The 21,981-nt window shown below is 48.3% G+C and overlaps 1 protein-coding gene across 2 annotated transcripts; it reads left to right on the top strand.

The window, feature by feature from the left end:
* Positions 1-1,195: 1,195 nt before the first annotated feature.
* On the top strand, positions 1,196-20,822 carry Sall3 (spalt like transcription factor 3). Of its 2 annotated transcripts, XM_028768955.1 has the most exons (4): positions 1,196-1,762; positions 13,224-16,115; positions 16,332-16,672; positions 17,966-20,822. In XM_028768955.1, the coding sequence occupies exons 1-4, from the start codon at positions 1,681-1,683 to the stop codon at positions 18,395-18,397; spliced, it is 3,747 nt and encodes a 1,248-aa protein (XP_028624788.1). In that variant the 5' UTR covers positions 1,196-1,680; the 3' UTR covers positions 18,398-20,822. The 2 variants fall into 2 exon arrangements, with proteins under 2 accessions (XP_028624788.1, XP_028624787.1); XM_028768954.1 differs by having other exon boundaries at positions 13,224-16,672.
* Positions 20,823-21,981: the final 1,159 nt, after the last annotated feature.

Here is a 21,981-nt window from a genome sequence, read left to right as displayed (position 1 = left end):
AAGTCGCTGGGCATTGAGGCTGAAGGGTTGCTGTCTTACTTTCCCACCCTCCACCCACAAAACAAACCAGGGTAAACTCCGGGAGGCCATCTGAGCCAAGCTTCGCACACTTGGCTACTTGCACAGGCAAAAAGTATGAAATTTAGGAAGAAGGAAAAAAAAATAACACACATGCTGGGGAGAAGGGCATTGGAGCGGCTGCGGCGAGGCCTGGGGCACATCCTGGTGGCGGCTCCGGGATGGAGGACGCACGCGGGCGCGTGCGCTCAGTGTTGCAGGAGAGCGCGCGAGTGTGCCCGCGGGAGCGAGGCCGCGTTCGCGTGACCGCGGGAGTGGGGTCGGGAGGGGTGGACCGGTGCGGGGAGCGCGCCTCGCCAGCTGTCCAAGGGTGCCCGGCTGGCGTAGACATGCGTGACCCCCTCACCTGGCCCCCACGTTATCCCCGAAATCCCGATAACACGCAGCAGGCTCGCTGGACTTTCGTGGACTTGGAACTTTGAGTCGCATTCGTTGCCCACTCTGTAGGCCTGGACAGTAGGCGCTGGGGCCACGGAGCCGGCGGGAACGGGAAGGGGGGAGCGATACCTAGGCCCCGCTGTCCCCTCCCTCCCCTGGACTTAAGAATCCGTCCGCGGTGGGGAGGCCCTGGCAGGCGGGCGCGGAGCCGTGAAGCCCTGGTGGTGGCAGCGGGCGGGGCAGACGCTCGGGAGTCGGTGGGGACCGGGGGTGAGGGGGGGCGGGGGACAGCAGAGGGGAGGAGAACGCAGGGAGGGGAGGAGCCGCGAGGCCCGCGCCGCTTCCGAACCGGAAAGTTGCTCTTGCCGAAGTCCCGCCACCCTACGGTGCGCACTCCGCTCCGGCCGCGAGCCTCCGAGCCTGGCGGGTCGCCGGAGGAGCCCGCGAAGTGGACAGGAGCCGGAAGAGAAAGTCCAGAGACAGGGGCACCTGAGCCGGAGCGGGCTGGGCTTCCCGAGCGGCGCGGCGAGTCGCTTCTCGAGGACCAGAAGCGGTCGGCCGGCCCGGAGCGCAGGCTGTGCGGCGCCGGGGCGACCCGGGCGAGACAAAGGCGTCGGGCCGGAGCCCTGCCCGCGGCCGCTCGCTCCGGGAGGGGCGGCCCGGCGGCGGCGGAGGGGGGGGTGCGCGGCGCGGGCGGCGGCGCAGACACTCTATAAAGGGGCGAGCCCGGCGCGCCGGCGGAGACGGCGCCGCGCGGACGCCACCAAAGTTTGCAGCCTGCGCGGCGCGGAGGGGTCACCGCCACGGCCCGCACCGTACCCCGGCCCGCCGGAGCCGCACCTGGGCGACGGACGAACGCAACGCCTGAGCTCGGGCGGGCGGCGGAGCCCGCGATGTGAGCTGCGTGGGGCGGCGCGCACCCCGGTCCGCAGGCGCCGCGGCCCCTCCTCGCCTGCGCGGCCGCTAATTGCGAGAGCGGCCTCATTTGCATAGGCCGCCGGAGTCCGCTGGAGGCCGGCCAATCGGCGCGGCCCTCCGCTAATGGCCATGCATTATTCACCAGCCTAATTGCTCAGCCCCATGCGCGGCCCGCGCAGCCGCCGCCACCGCCCCGCGCCCCGCGCCCCTCGCCCGCCCGGCCGCCCCGTGCCCACCCCGCGCTGTCCCCGCCGGCCACCCCGCTGATGCCGCTGCCCCGCACGGGGCCGGAGCGCCGCTAGCAGCATGTCTCGGCGCAAGCAGGCCAAGCCCCAGCATCTCAAGTCGGACGAGGAGCTACCGCCGCAGGACGGGGCTTCGGAGCACGGTGAGGGCCGGGGACCTCAGGGTGGCCCGGAGTTCTGGGGTGCCCACCCAGGTTGGGAAGCGCGGGCGGTGGGAGCGACTGCGCGCGTCTCAGAGTAAGAGAAAGTTCCTCTGTTCCCTGGAGCGAGTGCTAGCTCTGAGTCCGGCCCCTCGGCCAGGCTGGCCAACCCGGACTGCTTACTCCCTCGATGCGCGCGGGAGCGGAAAAGAGTTGCGGGCCAAGTAAACTTGGCTCCGCTGCTCAGACTTGGGGAGCTGCGCGCGGAGGGCGCTGGCGGCTGGGCTGGCTCCGGACGGATCCGAGTCGGTTGGGCCGGAGGCAGAGGCCGGCTAGAGGCGAGCGGGCGGGAGGGGGTCTGCGCTGCCGCTTCCGTGCGGCTCTGGCTCTCTGAGTCCACATGCTGCTTTGGTGGGCCCGGAGCGTCCAGAACGCGCGGGGACCCTAGTCTAGCTCAGAACTGATCCCAGGGAGGGTGCAGCAGCGGGGAACGCGTCCGGGGCTCACCTACCGCTGGACGCGGGCCCTGGAAGCAGCCGCCTGGCCAGCTTTGTTCGGCGCCGCGCGCCTTGGTGCTCAGCCGGTGCTCGCCTGGAGCCTACCCGGGGCCCCAACGCCACCTCGGTGATCCCAGTCTCTGTTGCTTGTCTCTGATACCGCCAGCAGGCGCCTCGGGTGACCCCCAGGCCGCGAGTCCTGCGGTGTCCCAGAGCGTTGACAAATCCAATCATCCCTTTCGGAAGCAAGTGGGGAAGTAAATGTCTCTTGGCCTTTCGTTAATGGCCGACTAGGGAATTGTGGGGCGCGAGCACAGCTGTTTCTTTTGGGGGCTAGTGCGTGTATGCGGTAGGACCTCAGCACGTTTCTGGAGGATTCCAAGTTTTCCCTTCGGCCTTTTCATACTCTTTTGGACGTACGGAAATCGGGCTCTGGAGGCACCTTCGCAGTTACTTCGATGGTAGGAACTTCCTCCTAGAACCATTCAAAAATGCAGGACCGGAGAAGTACAGACACTGGAGAAGATGCGAATTTAGTATAGTTGAACTTTGGCACCCTAAAGTTTATGGCACCCTGAATCCGTGAGCCCTGGGCGCCAGTTTTGGCCCGCCTTGCCAGGATCCTCAGGGCACCAGCAAGGAAGCCGAGGAGGGGCGACCACGTATGACATAGAGCTCCCCCAGCTAGTTGAGGTGGAATAATTTATTCCTTAAAAGCCAACTTTTTATGACCAACCTATTGTAAATTGTTTAGAGGCAGATACTAAATAATCTTTTAACTATGAAAACAATACCATCTTTTAAAAAAAAACCCTCAAAACCCTAATAGACGGAATTTAAGTTTTTAACACACATCGGTAAAGTTTGACAAAGCGTGCACGTCGTAGTAGAAAGTGAGAAAATGTCCATAGCAGCCCTGGAATGAATTAAATCAAATGGGACTCGTTGGGTCTTTTTGTTGCCGTGAGGTGAGGGACCCGCATCTCTGCAGCCAAGTCAGCCAAGATTAGAACGGGCGATATGCTAAAAAGAAACGCTTGCATATGTTGGGTAGATTAGGGACAAAGAATCTTTTTGTCATGGAAATGGATTTTTTTGTTTTGTTTACTTCTTCACATAGAATTTCTCACACTTGGGTTGTTTTGTATTGCCCTCAATGACTACATGATCAAATGAATGGATTTATTTCTGCCGAATGAGAAAGACAGTCTTTCCCTCAAAAGAACTACACTGCATCCCAGTGAGGGATTTTAAAGCTTCATTATTGCGGCTCCTGAATAGCTCAAAATCCGCTTTCACAGCCGCTCTAAAATGCAACAGTGTAAATACTTCTCCGCTTTGTAGGGTCGTTATCAAAATGTGCAATGTCTCCTTTTATTAAAGCATATTTTAATTAATAGAGTAAAACCTCGGGTATTTAACAATTAACAAGCCGAGGCACCGTTGTTCATTTTTAATTTCGCTTCAGAAATGTGAGTGTGGTAAAGTTAATCGTGTAAACATGTCGGAGGATATATAACCCCGACCGTGTTGAAAACCCCAGATAGTCAATTATTTACGAGTTCTCTTTTGAATTTTGCTGGCTGCTCGAATTTATTTCGAGACTCTTCCATATCCAGGTTTTCTCTCCTTTCAGTAGCGGCGTTTCTATCCAGGCTGTGTTTTCTGCAGTCATTCAGACTTCTAAGCCCGAGGTTGCCACAGTTCCTCAGCATATTTTGCAACAGGCCAAAAATAGCCTGTCTGAGGCTGAGCCCTAGTAAAGCTGCATGTGCTATTCGGGTTTGAAGGATAGTTCAGGAAAACTGTTAAAATAAGTTCTTTCTGATGTAATTGTTCTGAAGCAGATTGTTCATGGAGCATAAAAGATATTCTGTTCCTTATGAAGTCAAGGAATGCTGGTGCTGTCTTAACTCTAACATAACCAAGAGAAGTAGGTTTAAAAAAAAAGATAAATGGTTGTGTAAACTAAATTACTCCATTGTCATTTCAAATTCTTAAATTGTTTTACATGCAGGGAGACAAACATATGCTCCGTGAAGTTTCAAGGGAGCCAAGTCTACAGTGTTTTAGAAATGAAGTAAATGGTTCCTTTGTATCAGTTTGGGTGTGACATGTTAATTAAAGCACCAGGTCCATCTCTGCAGAAGAATTGAAGGCTTTTGTTAATACCATACAGAACAGATACCTTATCTAAAAGAGACAGAGAGAGAGAGACAGAGACAGAGAGAGACATAGAGAGAGAGAATATAGAGGAGGCCAAAGATGCATAGTCATGTTGATTTCCAGTGGACACCGCATATTTTAAAGATTTATTTTTCAGGGTTTTGTTTTTAGACAAACAATAAGAAAAGGGCAGCAATAGCTTTGGTTCCCTGCATCTTTTAGACTGAAGGAATGATTGACAAATCTGCATGAAAGCAAGTAAAGCTGCCTTATGGAAAGTTCTGGAGTTACCCTGTGATACATTTTTATTTTAAGTTACTGAGACTCAAATCCCCAATAGAAACTGTCGTTTAAAATTGTTTATCCGTAAATATTTCCCATTTTAGAAATAGATGTGATTCAGCACCAAGATTCAGTTAGATCTGTGCCACCAATGATGTTATCCTCCGAGCCAGCTGAAGATTTTTGTTCTAAGAAAAACTAATTAAAACTTGCAGTGACAGTGCCACACTCAAGCCCTACCAAGAACTTTAAAGACATTGCAGCGTGCCGGCAAAAGAAAAAAGAAAGGGCAGTCCCTAAAGATGCATGTCTCTGTCCTGGGAAAGTCTGCGTTTAAGGAAGAACAAAAGAATGTTGTAATTTAAAACAGTTCTGAGGATGCATCTTTTTGTGGCCATTAATGACCTCATAGTGTTTTTATTTTCCACCAGCTTACAGTATATGACTATCTTGAAATTTCTTTCAAGTGCGGTAAGCTTCCACCTAAGAACCAACCAGTGGAATTCACAGACTGCTTAAGTTCAGGGAGAGAAAGCCACCGGGGCTCAGTGAGGAGAGCTTTTTTTCTTTTATCTGTATATGCAGGGTTCGCCTACCCCTCCCCCAGTAGTCGCATTTACAATTCAGCATACCAAAAGGGACAATACAGAAGCCACTTTCTTACCTCCACTGGCAGATTGTTTTCTCTCTCTGAAACACGAAAGGTAAAAAGTAAGTGGAGGGGGGAGGGGGAGGAAGAATTTGCAAACATTTCTTTTTAAAACAGCGCTCAAAAAAAAAAAAACTTAACCTGTTTAAAAATGCTCACTCTTAAAATGGGTACCAATTAATACCACCTCAAAGAGAGCTGAGTATGAGACAAGAGTTAGAGAATTTAAGTAGAGTGTATTCTAAACTTTTCAAAGCCTATGCATAATCCAGGTTTTTCAGATGTGTTCAGACCGAGCGAGAGGGAAAGGTACAGAGGGAGAAACAGCAGGAATTACTTAGCAAGCTGATTATTTCTTTGTATCTAGAATGATGGCTAAAACAGACAAAAAGTAGGTCAGATTTCATTTTCAGCCCTACTGTCCACCTCCTGGTGGCCTTAAGAGCATTTTCTTTGGGAATGGGGAATGCAGTAAACAGAGCCAAGATTTCTGCTCTGTGAACTGACCATCAGCTGGAATTTAGCATCCTCATGTGTAAGTCTTGGCACGAGGTCTTATGTAAGTAAGTTAAAAGTCTTTAAGCTGCTAATGAGATTTTTTTCACCATCTTTTAATACAGCAACCTAGTTTTTGAATGTCGTTTCAAGAAATAATATGAAAAAGAAGGGTTTCTCATTTCTCTCTTTCCCTTTACTGTCTTGATGACTTTTGTTTTCCTCCATGATTTCTTGACTGGTTGCCAGTATAAGAAAGGCCAGTGACTCTTAGACAATCTCATGAACATGTGAGGTAATTCTCCTGCTGGCCGAGCACCTCTGTAATCAGTGCCTGTGAAGTTGCTGCACTTTTCATACGCAGTCTGTGTGGGAAAATCGAATTTTAGTCATTGTTGTAAGCGATCTGTTTTTAAAATATTTTGGATTTTTTTCTCTTGTGATTTCAACAAGAAATTTTGTTATGATTTCATAATTTCAACAAGAAATTTTGTTATGATTTAAGGTGTGGTTAACTGTGTGACTGCCAGACAGACAAGGCAAATAATATTCCAGAAAGTGAAAAATACAGGTTTTTAACAAAGTAATGGGATGACCTTTATGCTCGAGACCAAGATTAATTTGTTTCTTAATTAAAGGAAAGGGGTTCTGGCCACCAAAGGGGACTGATGGTTCCCGAAGGGTCTCCCCTCTGATGGTGGACCTTTTCTCTCACCTCTAGCTGAGTGAGGGTGTACTCTAGGGTGCTCAGCCCCCTTTGCGTTCTTTACAGTATGTCATGGAACCTTTTTTTTTTTTTTTTAAGTGTGGTCCTAGGAAAGGTGGGTGGCAGAATGCTGGCCAGCTTGTGTCTCCTCTCCCTAAAGGTGAGTCGTTAGGAATGCTGTGACAAGCCTTGCTGATTTAACCTTTGCCTGCTTTGCCCTGCCAGGGGTGGCCGCTAGATGTCAAGCTCATAATACAATTAGTGCTCCTGTGCCGTTGACCTTGGCAACAGGACTCACCCACCATTCTGTTCAGTGTGAACTCCGAGTCTGAGTGTTAACTAGAGATCCCACGAGTTTGTTCCGAGCAGTGCAAGCTTAGCAAATGCCATCCAGCTCAGCACAAGTGTTTATAGCTCTTGGAAGAAGAGAAACTGGCTCGCTTTTGTGTAGCCATTACATCTTGAACGGTTTAATTAACCCTGCAGGTGCCAGGGCACTTTGTCCTTATTCCTGAGCATTACAGGGTCCTCGGAGTGGCCTCAGACTGAGCTGTTTGATAATAGTCTTGTGTAAATTGTGCACATGCAGAGTCACTGGCATTGTGGGGGTGGGTGGTGGCCTTTCCAGGATGACTTTCTACTTATATGTAAATTTCTCCCATAGAGATGAAGCAGCACCACGAAGTGCTGCTGGTCAGTGAGGAAATGGTTCAGTCGGCTAGCCCAGTGCCTAAAGCCTAATAATGCTCACAGGTGATGTCAGTCTCTTTCCTAGTTTCGGTGTGCATAGAGCTATTTCATCCTAGACATTTCTGCACGAAATCCGTGTTGCTTGCTCACTCTATCCCCCAAACCCTTCGCCAAGCGAGCGAGGGAGGGAGGGGCTGGGAGTTGTATGCGCTCTGATAGTGAATTTCAATCAAGTGGACACTTTCTAGGAGGAATGTTCTTGCCTTAGATCATGGAAATCTCTGTATTTAAACCACCACCAAATTATGACGAGGGTTGCTGGCTTCTGACACGTCTCAGGTCTCTGGGGTTGTGTGTGTGTGTGTGTGTGTGTGTGTGTGTGTGTGTGTGTGTGTCAAGCTGGACAACAGGATGAAAGGCTGATTGTTCATGCCTCGAAGTGCAACGAACATCTTTCTATCGAAGTGACTGTGCACTACTACCTCAACTTTGTGCCCCATAAAGGGACAGCCTCTCAGTCCCCGGAGCCTTACCGCACAGATTAAAACTGAACCAGTTTAAACAGAAGACGCCTGGGGCCTGTGCCACAGGTGGTCGTGACTTAACAAATTTGTGATGTGGGTCACTGAGTGAGAGGGATCGGTTGGGTCAGTGCCGCCCTGAGCATAGCAAGACTGCCCTCCACCGTTCAACTCCGTGAGCGCACGCTTCCAGGTCTGGGGGAAAAGGACAGGAATTTTTCTTTTGCGCCTGGAATTTCTTCTACATTGTTAAACCCAGTGGGGGTCTCTATTTGTCTCCTCCTGTGACACAGCTTGGGCTCAGTATGGCGATAATTCATCTTTCTTTATGGGATTCAAAGCTATCATAAGGAGTTAGAAAAGAATTAATTTGCAAGAAAATAAGTGTCTCCGGAAGAGTTTGAGAAAACTTGAGGAATGCTTGCTACATTTTTAAGAGATGGAAAGACAAAGGAAAAAGTAGGGTTTCCTGTGGGGAAGACCTACCTGGCATTTTAAAGTTTAAGAGAAGTTTATACTCCTCTCTGCACTAAACAAGTTTGCCTTCTCCCTTTGTTAATTGTAGTGAATTGTAAATATGTAGCAAAGTAAAGGAAATCATAAATCAGCAATTTTACTGCTGCTTTGTAATGAGTGAAAAATCCTTTACACTTCTGGAAGGGGGAACTGAAGAGAAGCCTTGCTGAGGGCTGTGCATGAATATGTGTATAGAGAAAGCATGAGTCTCCTATTTACACACTGCAGTGTCTTCACTTGGGGGCTTGAAACAGACCATCATGCTCTGGAAGACAGAGAGAGCCATGGAGTCATTTTCCAAAACTAACCAGAAGTGAAAGCAACAGACTCACTCGGAAGCTGCGGTGGATGAGAAAGACTGAGGAGGTGTTTATTAAACACGCTATTTTATCAGTAAATACAAAAACACTGCCGCTAGCTAGGTGCCTTGTGGCTTCCTCTAAGGGGCTGTGGGCCTTCTCCCTCTCCTCTGCCAGCCGCAGAGGAGACTGTTTTAGGAACCCCAAGTGCTGGGAGGTCTACAAATCAACCTCAGATTTATTTTTCTGCCTCCTCCAATGTAGATGAGTCATTTCCCAGGATAGTGAGGACTGTGTGGTCCTTTTGGTAGGTATCTTGTCCTGGTAGCCACTGTCACATACTGGTCTGCCAACCAGGAAGAAAACCATTTCACAGGGAGATCCAACACCCAGATGAATTAGTTGGTCAACTGGTTAGCATTTTCTTTCCCCATAGCGTATGAGCATATGTAAGCTTTATAGTGAAGTGTCATAAAACGCCTGCCTAATCCCTGCCTAGTGGGTTTCAAATCTTAGCTGTTGAACAACCACTAGGTAAAAAATATATCAATTACTTTGACACAAGTGAGACTGATTAGAATGCTTGCTTTTTTAAGTTCTCTCCTCAAAAGAAAGAAAAATTGCTAATACATTTCTTAAAGATTTTTTGTTGTCCTTTTGAAGAGTGTGCCTCTCTGACTCTGGTTACCCGTAAATAAAAATTTTAAGCAATATTAACTGATGAGTTAATAACTTTTACTTTTTAGCATGGTGGCCAGTTCAGACTGTAGCCGTAAGTGAGACACGGTTGAATAATATAATCTTGGCTTTACAAGATGGCAGTTAAAGGCCAATAGCAGCAACGTGATAAAATATAAAACAACCAGGACACCCACCTGGGTTTTCTCGTACAGAAAACAAATAACAATGTCAACTCTGCACATAGACAGTGTTATGCATGCCTGTGCTTGAAAGCAGGTTCTAATGTAATTTCTCTCACTCTCTGTAGAATTCATCAGAGGTCAACATTAGCAATCTGTGAGTCAGGAAAACGTCTTGATGCTCCAAAGAGTCCTGTCCTCAAGAAAGCGTACCACGTTCAGTTATTCCTATTCATCCGTCAGTTCAGTGAAAGAGTATTTTGTGACTTAAAAACCATTTCAAATAGAGGCAAGCAAGTTTAATTTCACAGAGGGAGCATTAGTCTTTTATTTGTAGTTGTGCCCATCGTAATAAATTTCTGCTTACCTCCAGCTTTTCTGAAGGAGGTCTGGTTACACTCAGATTTGGGAAACACATCTCTAGCTTGAGCATGTAAGACACTGAAGAGTCTGTGTTACTGGCATTTTTAAACAGACCCCAGCAGAAATGTTAAGTGGTCATTCTAATTTATTTGCCCCAGATAAGAAATGCAAATCATACTGAAGAATTTTCCCCTCACTGACTGAAGTTTTTAAGATCACTCTTTTGCCAAAAGTGAAATTCATGATGAAGCTTGGCTCATAAGCAAATTGTTACCAGGCTTGGTTTCCTTGTTGGGCTCATTAACATAAAGAACTGTTAACGGGTCCGAAGGGTCAGAATGCCTTTTCCCCACAATTTCCTCCTTCAGTTTGAAAGGACTATAGGTGGAGGATCATTTTACTTTGAACAAAATATCTAATGTTGGGATAATTGTCACTTAACATTGCATTAAACAAAATGACGTTATTTGGCAGAAAGTGCTTAAATATTCCACACACACTCTGTACAGCTAAGAAACACTTATAATTTAGCAGCCCTTCCAGTGGAGGAAAGAAAAAGAAAGAAAGAGAAAGAAATTACCTGAGGGATCCCTTCTCAGCTTCAGTGCATCTGGAAGTGAACCCTAGAAACACTTTAACACATAAAAAAACTAATGGGAATGTAAAAATGCAAATCTTTAAAGTAAATAGGGAATTGTTTGGGCTGAGACCCTTTTGAAAAGCATGGGTATTCTGGGTCACAACACTACACTTTGTTATAAGGGAAATCTGAGAAATGCTTATTTTTGAAGGTATAACTTACTTACAGTTATGCAAATTAATTCTTTCTACACTGAATGCAATTTAAATGATCTCAAAGTCAACCCACTTTTAAGCATTTTCTGAATGAATTGTTTCTAGTTTCTAACACATACAAACATAAAGAAAAAGTGTTCTTTTAGTAGGATACTGTTTGATGTTGTAAATTTACATTTTAAACCTTCAATTTTCGTGCATTTTATGTACTGTGAATTTTTATCTCCTTATAAAGACAATATAGACAATATTTCAGGGCATTAGCAATTTTTGATTTGTTGCCACTTCCTTTTTAAGAAAGTAGCAAAGGTATACTTTTTATATCATAGCTTTACTCTGGAATGCAACTTGTTAAGGTTAGCCTGCTGCTTTGTTATTTCTGTGCATTTATTTTACTGCTTAATGCAAATAAGCTTTGAAATGTCCATATATAATACATAATATGTAATATGTGAGAGACGTATATGGCTTTGAGGAACACTATACAATTAATTAAAGAGAAATTATAAGTTTAAAATTTGGCATTTTGTTAAAACTTTTAAAATTAAGTTACTGGAATTTTGAAAAGCTCATAGGTTTTTTTTTTAATTCAATGATTAAAAAATTCTACACACCCTGTCCCTCCCCAAGCCCCGTTCCAAAACCTTAAGCAGGTTTACAATTAGTTTTGCATACATTGAGCAAAGTTGAGCACAGAGTATTTGTTTTGCTAATGTGCCTATCTGCGGTATAAATCGGCTGTGTCTTTGCTCCTAGCTACCCTCAACCTCATTATGGATACCTATTACGTTCCTTCCCCCACGCAGTAATGAGAGTGCTGCCGCAGCCTGATCTCCGCACTGAGTTTAGTTTAAAAGTCTATGGGGTTTATGGGCTGCAGCTCTAAGTTCTTTCCCCTTCAAATGGCTTAGCCAGTTAAGAAAATGCTAATTGAATGCTGCTAATAATTTTTATAGGCATGTATAAATTACCTGGAAATAATGGCCTCATGGAAAGCGACAGACCAGCCGCAAAACAATATTTTTATTTCATTTTCCAGGCGAGGAGCAGTGGGGGTTTCCTGGACAAAGTTTAAAAACAACAACAACAACAAAAAAAAAACAGACAACAAATAGATTTCTCTCAATATGGTGTTGACTTAACTCCCACCCCCCAACCCCAAAAACAAACCTTAAAAGAAAACTGTTAGAGACTTTTTTTTAGCAAGTGCATGTGCTAGTCTTAGGACACCAGTGTCTTTTCAGGTCGGACTGGGGCTGGTTTGCTCTCCACCCCAACTTTGCACATGGAACAAAGAGCTGACTGGCTTGTGACACTTGCTCTGTTCAATCACCGATCTGTTGCTGTCACTCCATCTGCAAGCCGATGAAAGAAAAACAAAAACCCTTCAAGTCAATGGCACCCAAGCTAACACGCCAAACCAGGCAGCGGTGGGCACCACACCCCACCACGGTGACCCAAAAAGCAAGCACCAGAATTGTCACCCGGTGTCAATTTCTTGTTCCCGTACAGCTATTTATTTGATCAGGTGTGAATTAGAGTTGTTCATTAAACACGGTTGTTATTCGGCACAAGAGGGTTAGGGGAGACAGAGGAAGTAGCTGCCTACAACAGTAATTAAACATGTGTAACCAATTAGAGGCTTTTCCACGATGGTGCAAGCATATAATTTGCTAAGTCTTTCTATGAGAATAGATGAAAATAGGTACAAAAAGTGTGTCTGACTACAACATTCTCATGTTAAACATGTCAACATCAATGAACTTTAAATATATAATTCCTAGTTTGCTAGCAAACCAGTGAACTCTATTGGCTAATCACAATAACATGTAATTTTAAGTTCATTTTGCCAAAGAATATGGCATCTGACAGAGCCGATTAATTGTACTAAACATGATTCATTTTAGACCTAGTGTATATTGGTAGTCATATGGCAAGTTCTGAAATGTAGAAGATTCTTCCTTCCAAAAGAGAGAAGGACAACACCATTGGGATCTTAAGAAGTGCTTATAGTTTCTTTGTTATGTTCACAAATCATTAGTATTTAACCTAAATTTCCTATGTGAAATAAATGCGTATTGACTCAAAAGGTTCTGTGGGATCATGTTAAATCAGCACCACCTCAGCTGGGTTTAGAGATGATAAATCCATGAGCCCAGACCACACCACACAGGCTTCCTGTCAGGTGCTGGTGTGTGGGAAAGGTTACGGATTAGCTCGGCAATGTTAAGTGAACTGGCAGAGGCGTCTCTAATTTTGTTGGAAATGAGGAAGCCCGATGGTAAAGGGGAATCCTAATGAGCCCGTCGAAGGCTGGCTTTGTACCCAACAGACAGGGTGGCTGCGGATTGTATGAAGATATTGGAAATCGATGGCTTCTATGGAATTTCATTAAGAAGCAGTATCCACAATTGATAGAGCCTCATAATTTGATGGATTGTGCTAAGAAAATGATTAGCTAGCTAGAAAGAGTCATAGAACACACACGCTGGGACGTCAGAAATGTTGAAGTGGGGTAATTTGTACAAAATAAAAAATATTGATTTTACTGATGTGCAAAATTTTGAAATGGAGGGTGGCTGTCTGGCGGAGCCTGGCTGATGTAATCTCTTCTTGGTTTCCTAGGCGTCCCGGGGGATGGTGCAGAGGACGCAGACAGCGGCAGCGAGAGCAGGAGCGGCAGCGAGGAGACCAGCGTGTGCGAGAAGTGCTGTGCGGAGTTCTTCAAGTGGGCGGACTTCCTGCAGCACAAGAAGACCTGCACCAAGAACCCACTGGTGCTGATCGTGCATGACGATGAGCCGGCACCGCCCTCCGAGGACTTTCCAGAACCTTCTCCCGCCAGCTCGCCCAGTGACCGCACTGAGAGTGAGGTGGCTGAGGAGGTGGCGCCCACGGAGGGCAGCGAGGTGAAGGCTGCTGCAAAGGAGGCAGAGCCCATGGATGTGGAGGCATCTGCGGACAAGGGTCCTCCAGGCCCTAGTGTGCCCCCACCGCCACCTGCACTGCCACCACAGCCAGAGCCTGCGGCCTTCAGCATGCCTAGTACCAATGTGACCCTGGAGACGCTGCTCAGCACCAAGGTGGCGGTGGCACAGTTCTCACAGGGTGCACGTGCAGGCGGTACTACAGGCGCTGGTGGCAGCGTGGGCGCTGTGGCCATCCCCATGATCCTAGAGCAGCTGGTGGCGCTGCAGCAGCAGCAGATCCACCAGCTCCAGCTCATCGAGCAGATCCGCAGCCAGGTGGCCCTGATGAGCCGGCAGCCTGGGCCTCCACTGAAGCCCTCAGCCAGTGCCCCTGGAACAGCCTCAGTACAGCTTCAGGGCCTGACTCCGCATGCGGCCCTCCAGCTTTCTGCTGGACCTGCCACTGCCTCTGCTGGCTCGGGCTCCACCCTGCCGGCAGCCTTCGATGGCCCCCAGCACCTGTCACAGCCTGCATCGGGCACAAGCACTCCCTGCAGCACCAGTGCCGGCCCCACTGATTCTGGGGCACACCCAGCCTGTAGCACTGGCCCAGCTCCAGGAGCCGTGGCTGCAGCATCCAGCACTGTAGGCAGCACGGTGCAGCCCCAAAATGCATCTACACCCCCTACCCTGGGTCCTGGACCCCTCCTCAGCTCAGCCTCTAATCTGCCAAACCCTCTGCTACCTCAGACTTCATCCAGTAGTGTCATCTTCCCCAACCCACTGGTTAGCATTGCTGCCACAGCCAATGCCCTGGACCCCCTGTCGGCTCTTATGAAGCACCGCAAGGGCAAGCCCCCTAATGTTTCAGTGTTCGAGCCGAAGGCCAGTGCCGAGGACCCTTTCTTTAAGCACAAATGCAGGTTCTGTGCCAAGGTCTTCGGCAGCGACAGTGCATTGCAGATCCACCTGCGGTCCCACACGGGGGAGCGGCCCTTCAAATGTAACATCTGCGGGAACCGCTTTTCCACCAAGGGCAACCTGAAGGTCCACTTCCAGAGGCACAAGGAGAAGTACCCCCACATCCAGATGAACCCCTACCCTGTCCCAGAATACCTCGACAATGTGCCCACCTGCTCTGGGATTCCCTATGGCATGTCCCTGCCCCCAGAAAAGCCGGTGACGACCTGGCTGGACAGCAAGCCAGTGCTGCCCACTGTACCAACATCAGTAGGGCTTCAGCTACCCCCCACTGTCCCTGGCACCCACAACTACACTGACTCCCCTAGCATCACTCCCATCAGCCGGTCCCCACAGAGGCCCTCTCCAGCATCCAGCGAATGCACCTCTCTGTCCCCAGGCCTCAACAATACTGAGTCTGGTATCACAGTGAGGCCTGAGTCACCCCAGCCACTCCTGGGTGGGCCTTCGCTTACTAAAGTCGAGCCAGTCAGCCTGCCTTGCACAGGTACACGGACAGGAGATGCTCCTGTGGTGGGTGGGCAGGTCAGCGGGTTGCCCACTTCGGCTGCCACCACCGTCACAGACAGCGCCTGCACAAGCCTCGGCAGCCCTGGTCTTCCGGCTGTTTCTGACCAGTTCAAGGCCCAATTTCCTTTTGGTGGGCTGCTTGACTCTATGCAAACGTCAGAGACCTCAAAACTGCAGCAGCTGGTGGAGAACATTGATAAGAAGATGACTGACCCGAACCAGTGTGTCATCTGCCACCGCGTGCTGAGCTGCCAGAGCGCGCTGAAGATGCACTACAGGACACACACAGGGGAGAGGCCCTTCAAGTGTAAGATCTGTGGCCGCGCCTTCACCACTAAAGGCAACCTGAAGACCCACTTCGGGGTGCACCGCGCCAAGCCCCCGCTCCGCGTGCAGCATTCTTGCCCTATCTGCCAGAAGAAGTTCACCAACGCCGTCGTGCTGCAGCAGCACATCCGGATGCACATGGGGGGACAGATCCCAAACACGCCACTGCCCGAGGGCCTGCAGGAGGCCATGGACGCCGAGCTGCCCTTTGATGAAAAGAACGTGGAGACCCTCAGCAGCTTTGACGATGACGTCGACGAGAACTCCATGGAGGAGGACTCGGAGCTGAAGGACACAGCCAGCGACTCCTCTAAACCGCTTCTGTCTTACTCGGGCTCCTGTCCACCCTCACCCCCGTCGGTCATCTCCAGCATCGCCGCCCTCGAGAATCAGATGAAAATGATTGACTCGGTCATGAACTGTCAGCAACTGGCCAGCTTGAAGCCAGTGGAAAATGGGTCTGGGGAAAGCGATCGCCTGAGCAATGACTCCTCCTCTGCGGTGGGCGACCTGGAGAGCCGCAGCGCAGGTAGCCCCGCCCTATCCGAGTCTTCGTCCTCCCAGGCTCTGTCACCTGCTCACAGTAATGGTGAGAGCTTCCGGTCCAAGTCGCCAGGGCTTGGCCACCAGGAGGATCCGCAGGAGATCCCACTGAAGACTGAAAGGCTGGACAGCCCACCCCCCGGCCCAGGAAATGGAGGTGCCCTGGATCTGACAGCGGGCCACCCTGGTCGGCCACTCATCAAGGAGGAGGCCCCTTTCAGCCTGCTGTTCCTGAGCAGAGAGCGGGGTAAGTGTGCGAGCACTGTGTGTGGTGTCTGTGGCAAGCCCTTTGCTTGCAAAAGTGCTTTGGAAATCCACTACCGCAGCCATACCAAGGAGCGGCCATTTGTCTGCACGGTCTGCAGGCGAGGCTGCTCCACTATGGGTAACTTAAAGCAGCACTTACTGACACACAAGTTGAAAGAGCTGCCTTCTCAGGTGTTTGACCCCAACTTTACTCTAGGTCCCAGCCACAGCACGCCTAGCCTGGCCTCCAGCCCTGCGCCCACCATGATCAAAATGGAAGTGAACGGCCACAGCAAGGCCATCGCACTGGGTGAGGGCCCAGCCCTACCAGCCGGGGTCCAGGTCCCTACTGGGCCCCAGACAGTGATGAGCCCTGGGCTGGCACCCATGCTGGCACCCCCACCACGCCGGACACCCAAGCAGCACAACTGTCAGTCATGTGGGAAGACCTTTTCCTCAGCCAGTGCCCTGCAGATCCACGAGCGCACCCACACTGGGGAGAAGCCCTTCGGCTGCACCATCTGCGGCAGGGCCTTCACCACCAAGGGCAATCTCAAGGTAAGAGGACCACACTCTGAGGCTGTGGCCAAACCACGTGGCACCCGTGGATGGTGACATGTGCCCTTTCTCTAGGCTGCCAGGCAGAAGTTCTGTCTTCACCCTCGTGTGTATGTATGTATTCACATGTGTGGAGTGGGTTGTTTGTACATTTACGGTATGAGTAGACATAGTGTGTACATGTGTACACGTGTATGTGTGTACATGTATGTGCACATACTCAAAAGATATGCATCCCATTAAACAGTAAATCTATGTTCCACCTGAAAGGGGTCGGAGGGTGGGGGGGGCACTTGTCTGCTTGCTTCCTCTGATGGTATCGGCCTGCCTCAGGCCTAGGGTCATCATAGATACATGGTGAGCAGGCCAAGGATACAAACCTCTAATCTGAAGACAAAATAAACATGGCCCTTAAAAGTTAGCATATAATACAAAGACAAGACTTGCTCTGTGAGGTCTAGAATGTTCCATTAATTGTGTGACTGCAGACAAAGCTGCTGGGTAGGACACTGGGTGAGAGGTTCCTCCTGAAGCCTGGAGGAAACATATTGTGCTTAAGCCCCAGCTCAGCTGAGTGTTCTCTGGAGACTGACTGCTGACAGATGCCCCAGGTTCCAGCCTGTGCTGCTGGCCTCAGCTAAACAGACACCACCTGGCTAGGCCTCAGAAGCCTCTCCAGGGAGTGCCAGTAGTCAAGACCTGTGGCTTCTGTGCTGAGCCTCCTGCTGCTCTGGGTGGCCCGAGAGGGTCTTCACACTCATTTTCCTGTTTGAGGGGAAGCAAGAGATGAGGACAGTTGAAGACTTCAAGTTCAAGACCTTTTAAAAGCTTGAACGTGAACTGAGGAGGTGGCTGCGCCTCATCTACTTGGCGAGTCCCAGGCCAGGAAGAGACCCTGTCTCAAAAAGGAAGGGGGGGTCCATGTTTAAAGGATAACACCAGAGGTTGTCTTCGGACCTCCACATGCATACATTAAGGTGGAGAATAGAAGAGGCAACCGCCAAGGGCCTTTATCCTTAAAGCTAGAACATTCTCTATAGTCTCCTGGGGTGAGGGTGTGTATGTTGGTATCTAGGAGGTTTGTTCACTTAACACGACAGTTTTGCTTTTTTGTATTCACAGAATGAAATACTATGTGTCTGATACAAGGTGCTCAGGGAAGCTCCCCTAACTGCATTCTGCTGACCCCGGGCTAATTCTTAGAATGTGGACCCATGAAACATTGAAATCGATCCACAGTTGCCTCAGAGTTCTTGACTTGCTTACTTGTAGCTCTCTCTCTATCACCCACAGGTACACATGGGCACCCACATGTGGAACAACGCACCCGCAAGGCGTGGCCGCCGCCTGTCTGTGGAAAACCCCATGGCCCTGCTTGGCGGCGATGCTCTGAAATTCTCTGAAATGTTCCAGAAGGACCTGGCAGCACGGGCGATGAATGTTGATCCTGGCTTTTGGAACCAGTATGCCGCTGCCATCACCAATGGGCTCGCCATGAAGAACAATGAGATCTCTGTCATCCAGAATGGAGGCATCCCTCAGCTCCCAGTAAGTCTAGGCGGAGGTGCCATCCCGCCTTTGGGTGCCATGGCCGGTGGGGTGGACAAGACACGTACTGGCAGTAGTCCACCCATTGTCAGCTTGGACAAAGCAAGCTCAGAGACGGGAGCCAGCCGGCCATTCACAAGGTTCATTGAGGATAACAAGGAGATTGGAATAAACTAGCAGGATACACTTAAGACTCCACCCTCCTCTTCTGTCCCAAGTCCACTCTGCAGAGTTGGAGCATCAGGCTTTGGACCCCACATGCCTAGGCTCTCATTAATACTTTACCCATGACAGAAAATCTCTGCACCCTGCGGCTGCTGTAAGGTGGCATGGTGAGTGAGGTGCAGTACTTCAGTGGGTTTGACTGTTCTGAGGAACTCTGCAACCCTTTAAGTAAATTTCAGACAAAAGCTTATGTCCTTGAAAAAAAAATGGCCTTAGGAACAGAAAGAGCTCAGACCGTATCTACTTCATTTCTCCTAAAACCTAGTGACCCCTTTGTGTGGGGGAATGGGGTCCCCTGTGGCAATCCCGTGAGCTGCATTCAATGCTTTTGTTCAAATTCTGTAGACACTTGAACTCTGTTTTAGGGACTCTTCGTCTTGGAGAAGCAGCTCAGTGCTCCAAACGCTGTGTATAATGACAGTCACTTCGTCTATAGTATTTATGTTAAGATTATGCGGGTAACAGACAATAAAATAGCCCAACCTTAAATGAAGATTTTGTATCACAGAATACATCTGGCTATGTGATCTTTTTTTTTTTTAAAGCAAGATTTGCGTCATTATAAATAAGTGGATTAATTCAATGCTGGCAAAATCGTGACGTTCTATTGGGAAAGATAGCATGCTTTCTGTGTGCAAGTACCTGTCAGTACCACCCCTCCCCTTTAATTTAAATGTTTGTAGCTGCTATGTGAACAGTTGTTCTCTAGTGTGGTCTGTGGCCCCGCGGTGGATTGGGAACAAGTTACAGACAAGCATCACCGCAAAATGATTCACAGAATTATAAACAGTTGTGAGTAAAGATTTCACATTATCAAAGCTGTATAATAAAGAGGTAATGTTTGTATAATGTGGTTGCAAATCTTAATTTATACAATTGCACTTTTAGTATTTTGTATTAGGGAAGTTTGTCTATAATTTGAAAATTAAAAAAAAAGATGTAAAGTATTTTATAAATAGTACTTCGGTTTAAAGAAAATGGAGAAAAAAAAACCCATGTCACAGTTTATTGTTTTGTCTTAAAGTCAAACATGAGAAGTCTATCCTGTTTAAGCAGAAAAGAAGCCACCAGGACTTGTCAGCACCTCAATAAAATAAGACCTGCCATTTCTTAAATTAACATGCTTTATTTAACTTTTCTACAAAACCTCCTGAAAAAACTGTGAGCACCATAACAAAACTTTAACAAATTACTCTCAGTCCCCTGACATAGAAAGGCAGGGAACAACAGAGTTCGTATTGCACAAGTGTGATTTTACTGTGGGCTCCCCTCTGTCTCTCTCACACACATGATATGGGACTGCCTCATAGCACTGGTCAGGGTGCAAATGAGACGGGGATACCGAGTGTCTGGCAGTATAATCAGTCATATCCTTGACATTTCCTAAGTTCGTGATTTATTGTCTTTTCAAGTGCAAACACGGTGCGGTGTCCTGATCATTCAACCCCCAATCTTTTGCTGATGACCTGTCTAAACTGCATCCACTAAGCAAAGGAGCCAGATGCTGGGAGGCGGGGCGGACTCGAAACTTGAACGTCAGTGTTGTGTGTACTACCTCATTTTCGTGCATTGCAAGCATGCTGGGATGTGACATGATGGACTTCCCACAGAAACTGCTCGAGACATTCTGTAGGTAGCTGGGTACCTCGGCAGGGAGCTGTCTGTGCCTGAAGGCCAAACCAGACAGTGGGAAACAGAAGGCTAGAGCAGTCACCTCATACAATTGAACCAACAGGAAAAGGCACTGCAGGGGAATGACTACCACTGGCCCGTGGCTGAGCAGAGAGCTTCTGGGCTCATTAGCTGTTCCCGTCTTTAGAAATGAACGCTGACCTCTCCGGCTCTGTTTTCCATGTCGTGAGGTGGAGCGTCTTCAGGCTGTGCCATCTCTTGCTGGGGTGGGGATGGGAGCAGGTGCTCCAGCTTTGGGGAGAGGAGTCAAGGTGGCTTAACGTTGCTGTGCTTTAGCAGTTGAGTATCTTGTTATTCATGTGTGTCTTCTTAGTGTGTTTTCTCCCCGTCTTGGTTGGTATTTGGTACCATGTTAGTGTTCTTTCTTCTCTCAAAAGGATGTGTATATAACTTAAGAGAAATGTAAAGTGTTATAAACGAGACGGCGGATGAAGATGAAGAGACCACCCCCATTCTGTGTTCAGGGCTGGCTGTCCCTCTGCGTGGTGAAGAGAGACACTATTTTTATACCGCAAAAAACACGCGGGGTGAGGGCCTCCCAGAACCAGCCAGGGTGTTTGGTAGACCTGATATATTTTATGATTAAGTCTTGTGGCTTGACACATCTACTGACTGAAATGGATGTTGTAGACTAGGTTACTATTTTTGTCACACAGAACTGAATAAAATGCGGGGTGTTGTATTATTTCTGAATCGTGTTCCCTGATTCTTCTCGGTGGAGTTTGCAGTGCTGGTTGCTTTCGGTGGATGGATGTCTGTGCCATTTTCCATGGGGAACTCAAATAAGGGTTGGCAGGTTATATTTAAGCAATATCTACAAGTACTTTGATCTTGAATTATTTTTTCAGTGCTCGGCATAGAACCCAAGGCCCTGTAAATGCATGCCAGACAAGCACCTTTGCCACAGCTCCAGATCTCCTAACCCCACCCCCCAAGTAAAATGGATCTTTCTAATTTCGGATGTTGCTTTACATCTGCCATAGAAGAGAACGTAATAGAGATGCCTGCCAGAGAATCTGCAGTGCCCAAAGATGACCACGCTCGGGTTTGCCTTTCCATCCTCTGCACTGGGTGAACATAGCAGCTTTCAGGTCACTACAGCAGACAGGTGTTCTCAAGTCTGTGTAGGAAGCAGAGTGTGCTCATGGACACCACACTCGGCAGACTTCACACGGGCTATCTGACATCAGCCTCTGTCCACTGCCACTGGAGATGCCGTTTGCTTTTAAATTAGCTGTGTCTCACAGATAACACTGCTACAAATCATAACTTTAAGAGCTCTTGGATATTATGTTAGATGATCTGTTTCTTCTTTTTTAAACACTATATAACTATTGATACCCAGAAGCTAAAGTGACTTGTATCAGGAATATTAGGGAAGAGGAATTCTTTTAGGAATGAGGAAGGCACCAACCACTAATCCAGCTGACCAGGTCCCCCCTTCATGGTTCCCAATCCTTAGAAATTAAACTGTGTTGACATGTTTGAACTATTCGGATGGTAAGTTCCATTTTTAAAAAGGAAAAAATAGCAAAGATTCCACAATTATTTAGAATCATCAATAAAATTTTAAATTCAAGAGAAAAAGAACATATCTCTTCTATTTCAAAATTATTTATAGGTAGCAAGCCAGCGGTATATATGGGCTTACCAAGTATGGGTTCTACTTCCAACACCAGCTCCAGGTTCTCAAAAGAATCATCGTAAGAGGCAACAATCCCTAAAAATCACTTGACTACGTTTCTATTCTAAGTTCATTTCAGGAGCCATTAACATTTAAAACTAATTCAAAGCAGTACTATTGGGCCAAAGAGGAATAATCTTGTCCCTGTGGATGAGGGTAG

This window comes from Grammomys surdaster, unplaced genomic scaffold (assembly GCF_004785775.1).
Source record: "Grammomys surdaster isolate TR1022 unplaced genomic scaffold, NIH_TR_1.0 189, whole genome shotgun sequence".
In the NCBI taxonomy this organism is placed as follows: domain Eukaryota; kingdom Metazoa; phylum Chordata; class Mammalia; order Rodentia; family Muridae; genus Grammomys; species Grammomys surdaster.
Note: the sequence above shows the minus strand (reverse complement) of the source record. Positions and strands in the feature narration are given on the sequence as shown.

What these genes read in the sequence shown, in the direction of transcription:
- Sall3 (XM_028768954.1), top strand. Translation starts at nt 1,681, where the DNA reads ATGTCTCGGCGCAAGCAGGCCAAGCCCCAGCATCTCAAGTCGGACGAG. An exon ending in GGACGGGGCTTCGGAGCACG is followed by an intron (nt 1,763 to 13,223) that starts GTGAGGGCCGGG and finishes TTGGTTTCCTAG; the next exon opens with GCGTCCCGGGGGATGGTGCA. An exon ending in CCACCAAGGGCAATCTCAAG is followed by an intron (nt 16,673 to 17,965) that starts GTAAGAGGACCA and finishes TATCACCCACAG; the next exon opens with GTACACATGGGCACCCACAT.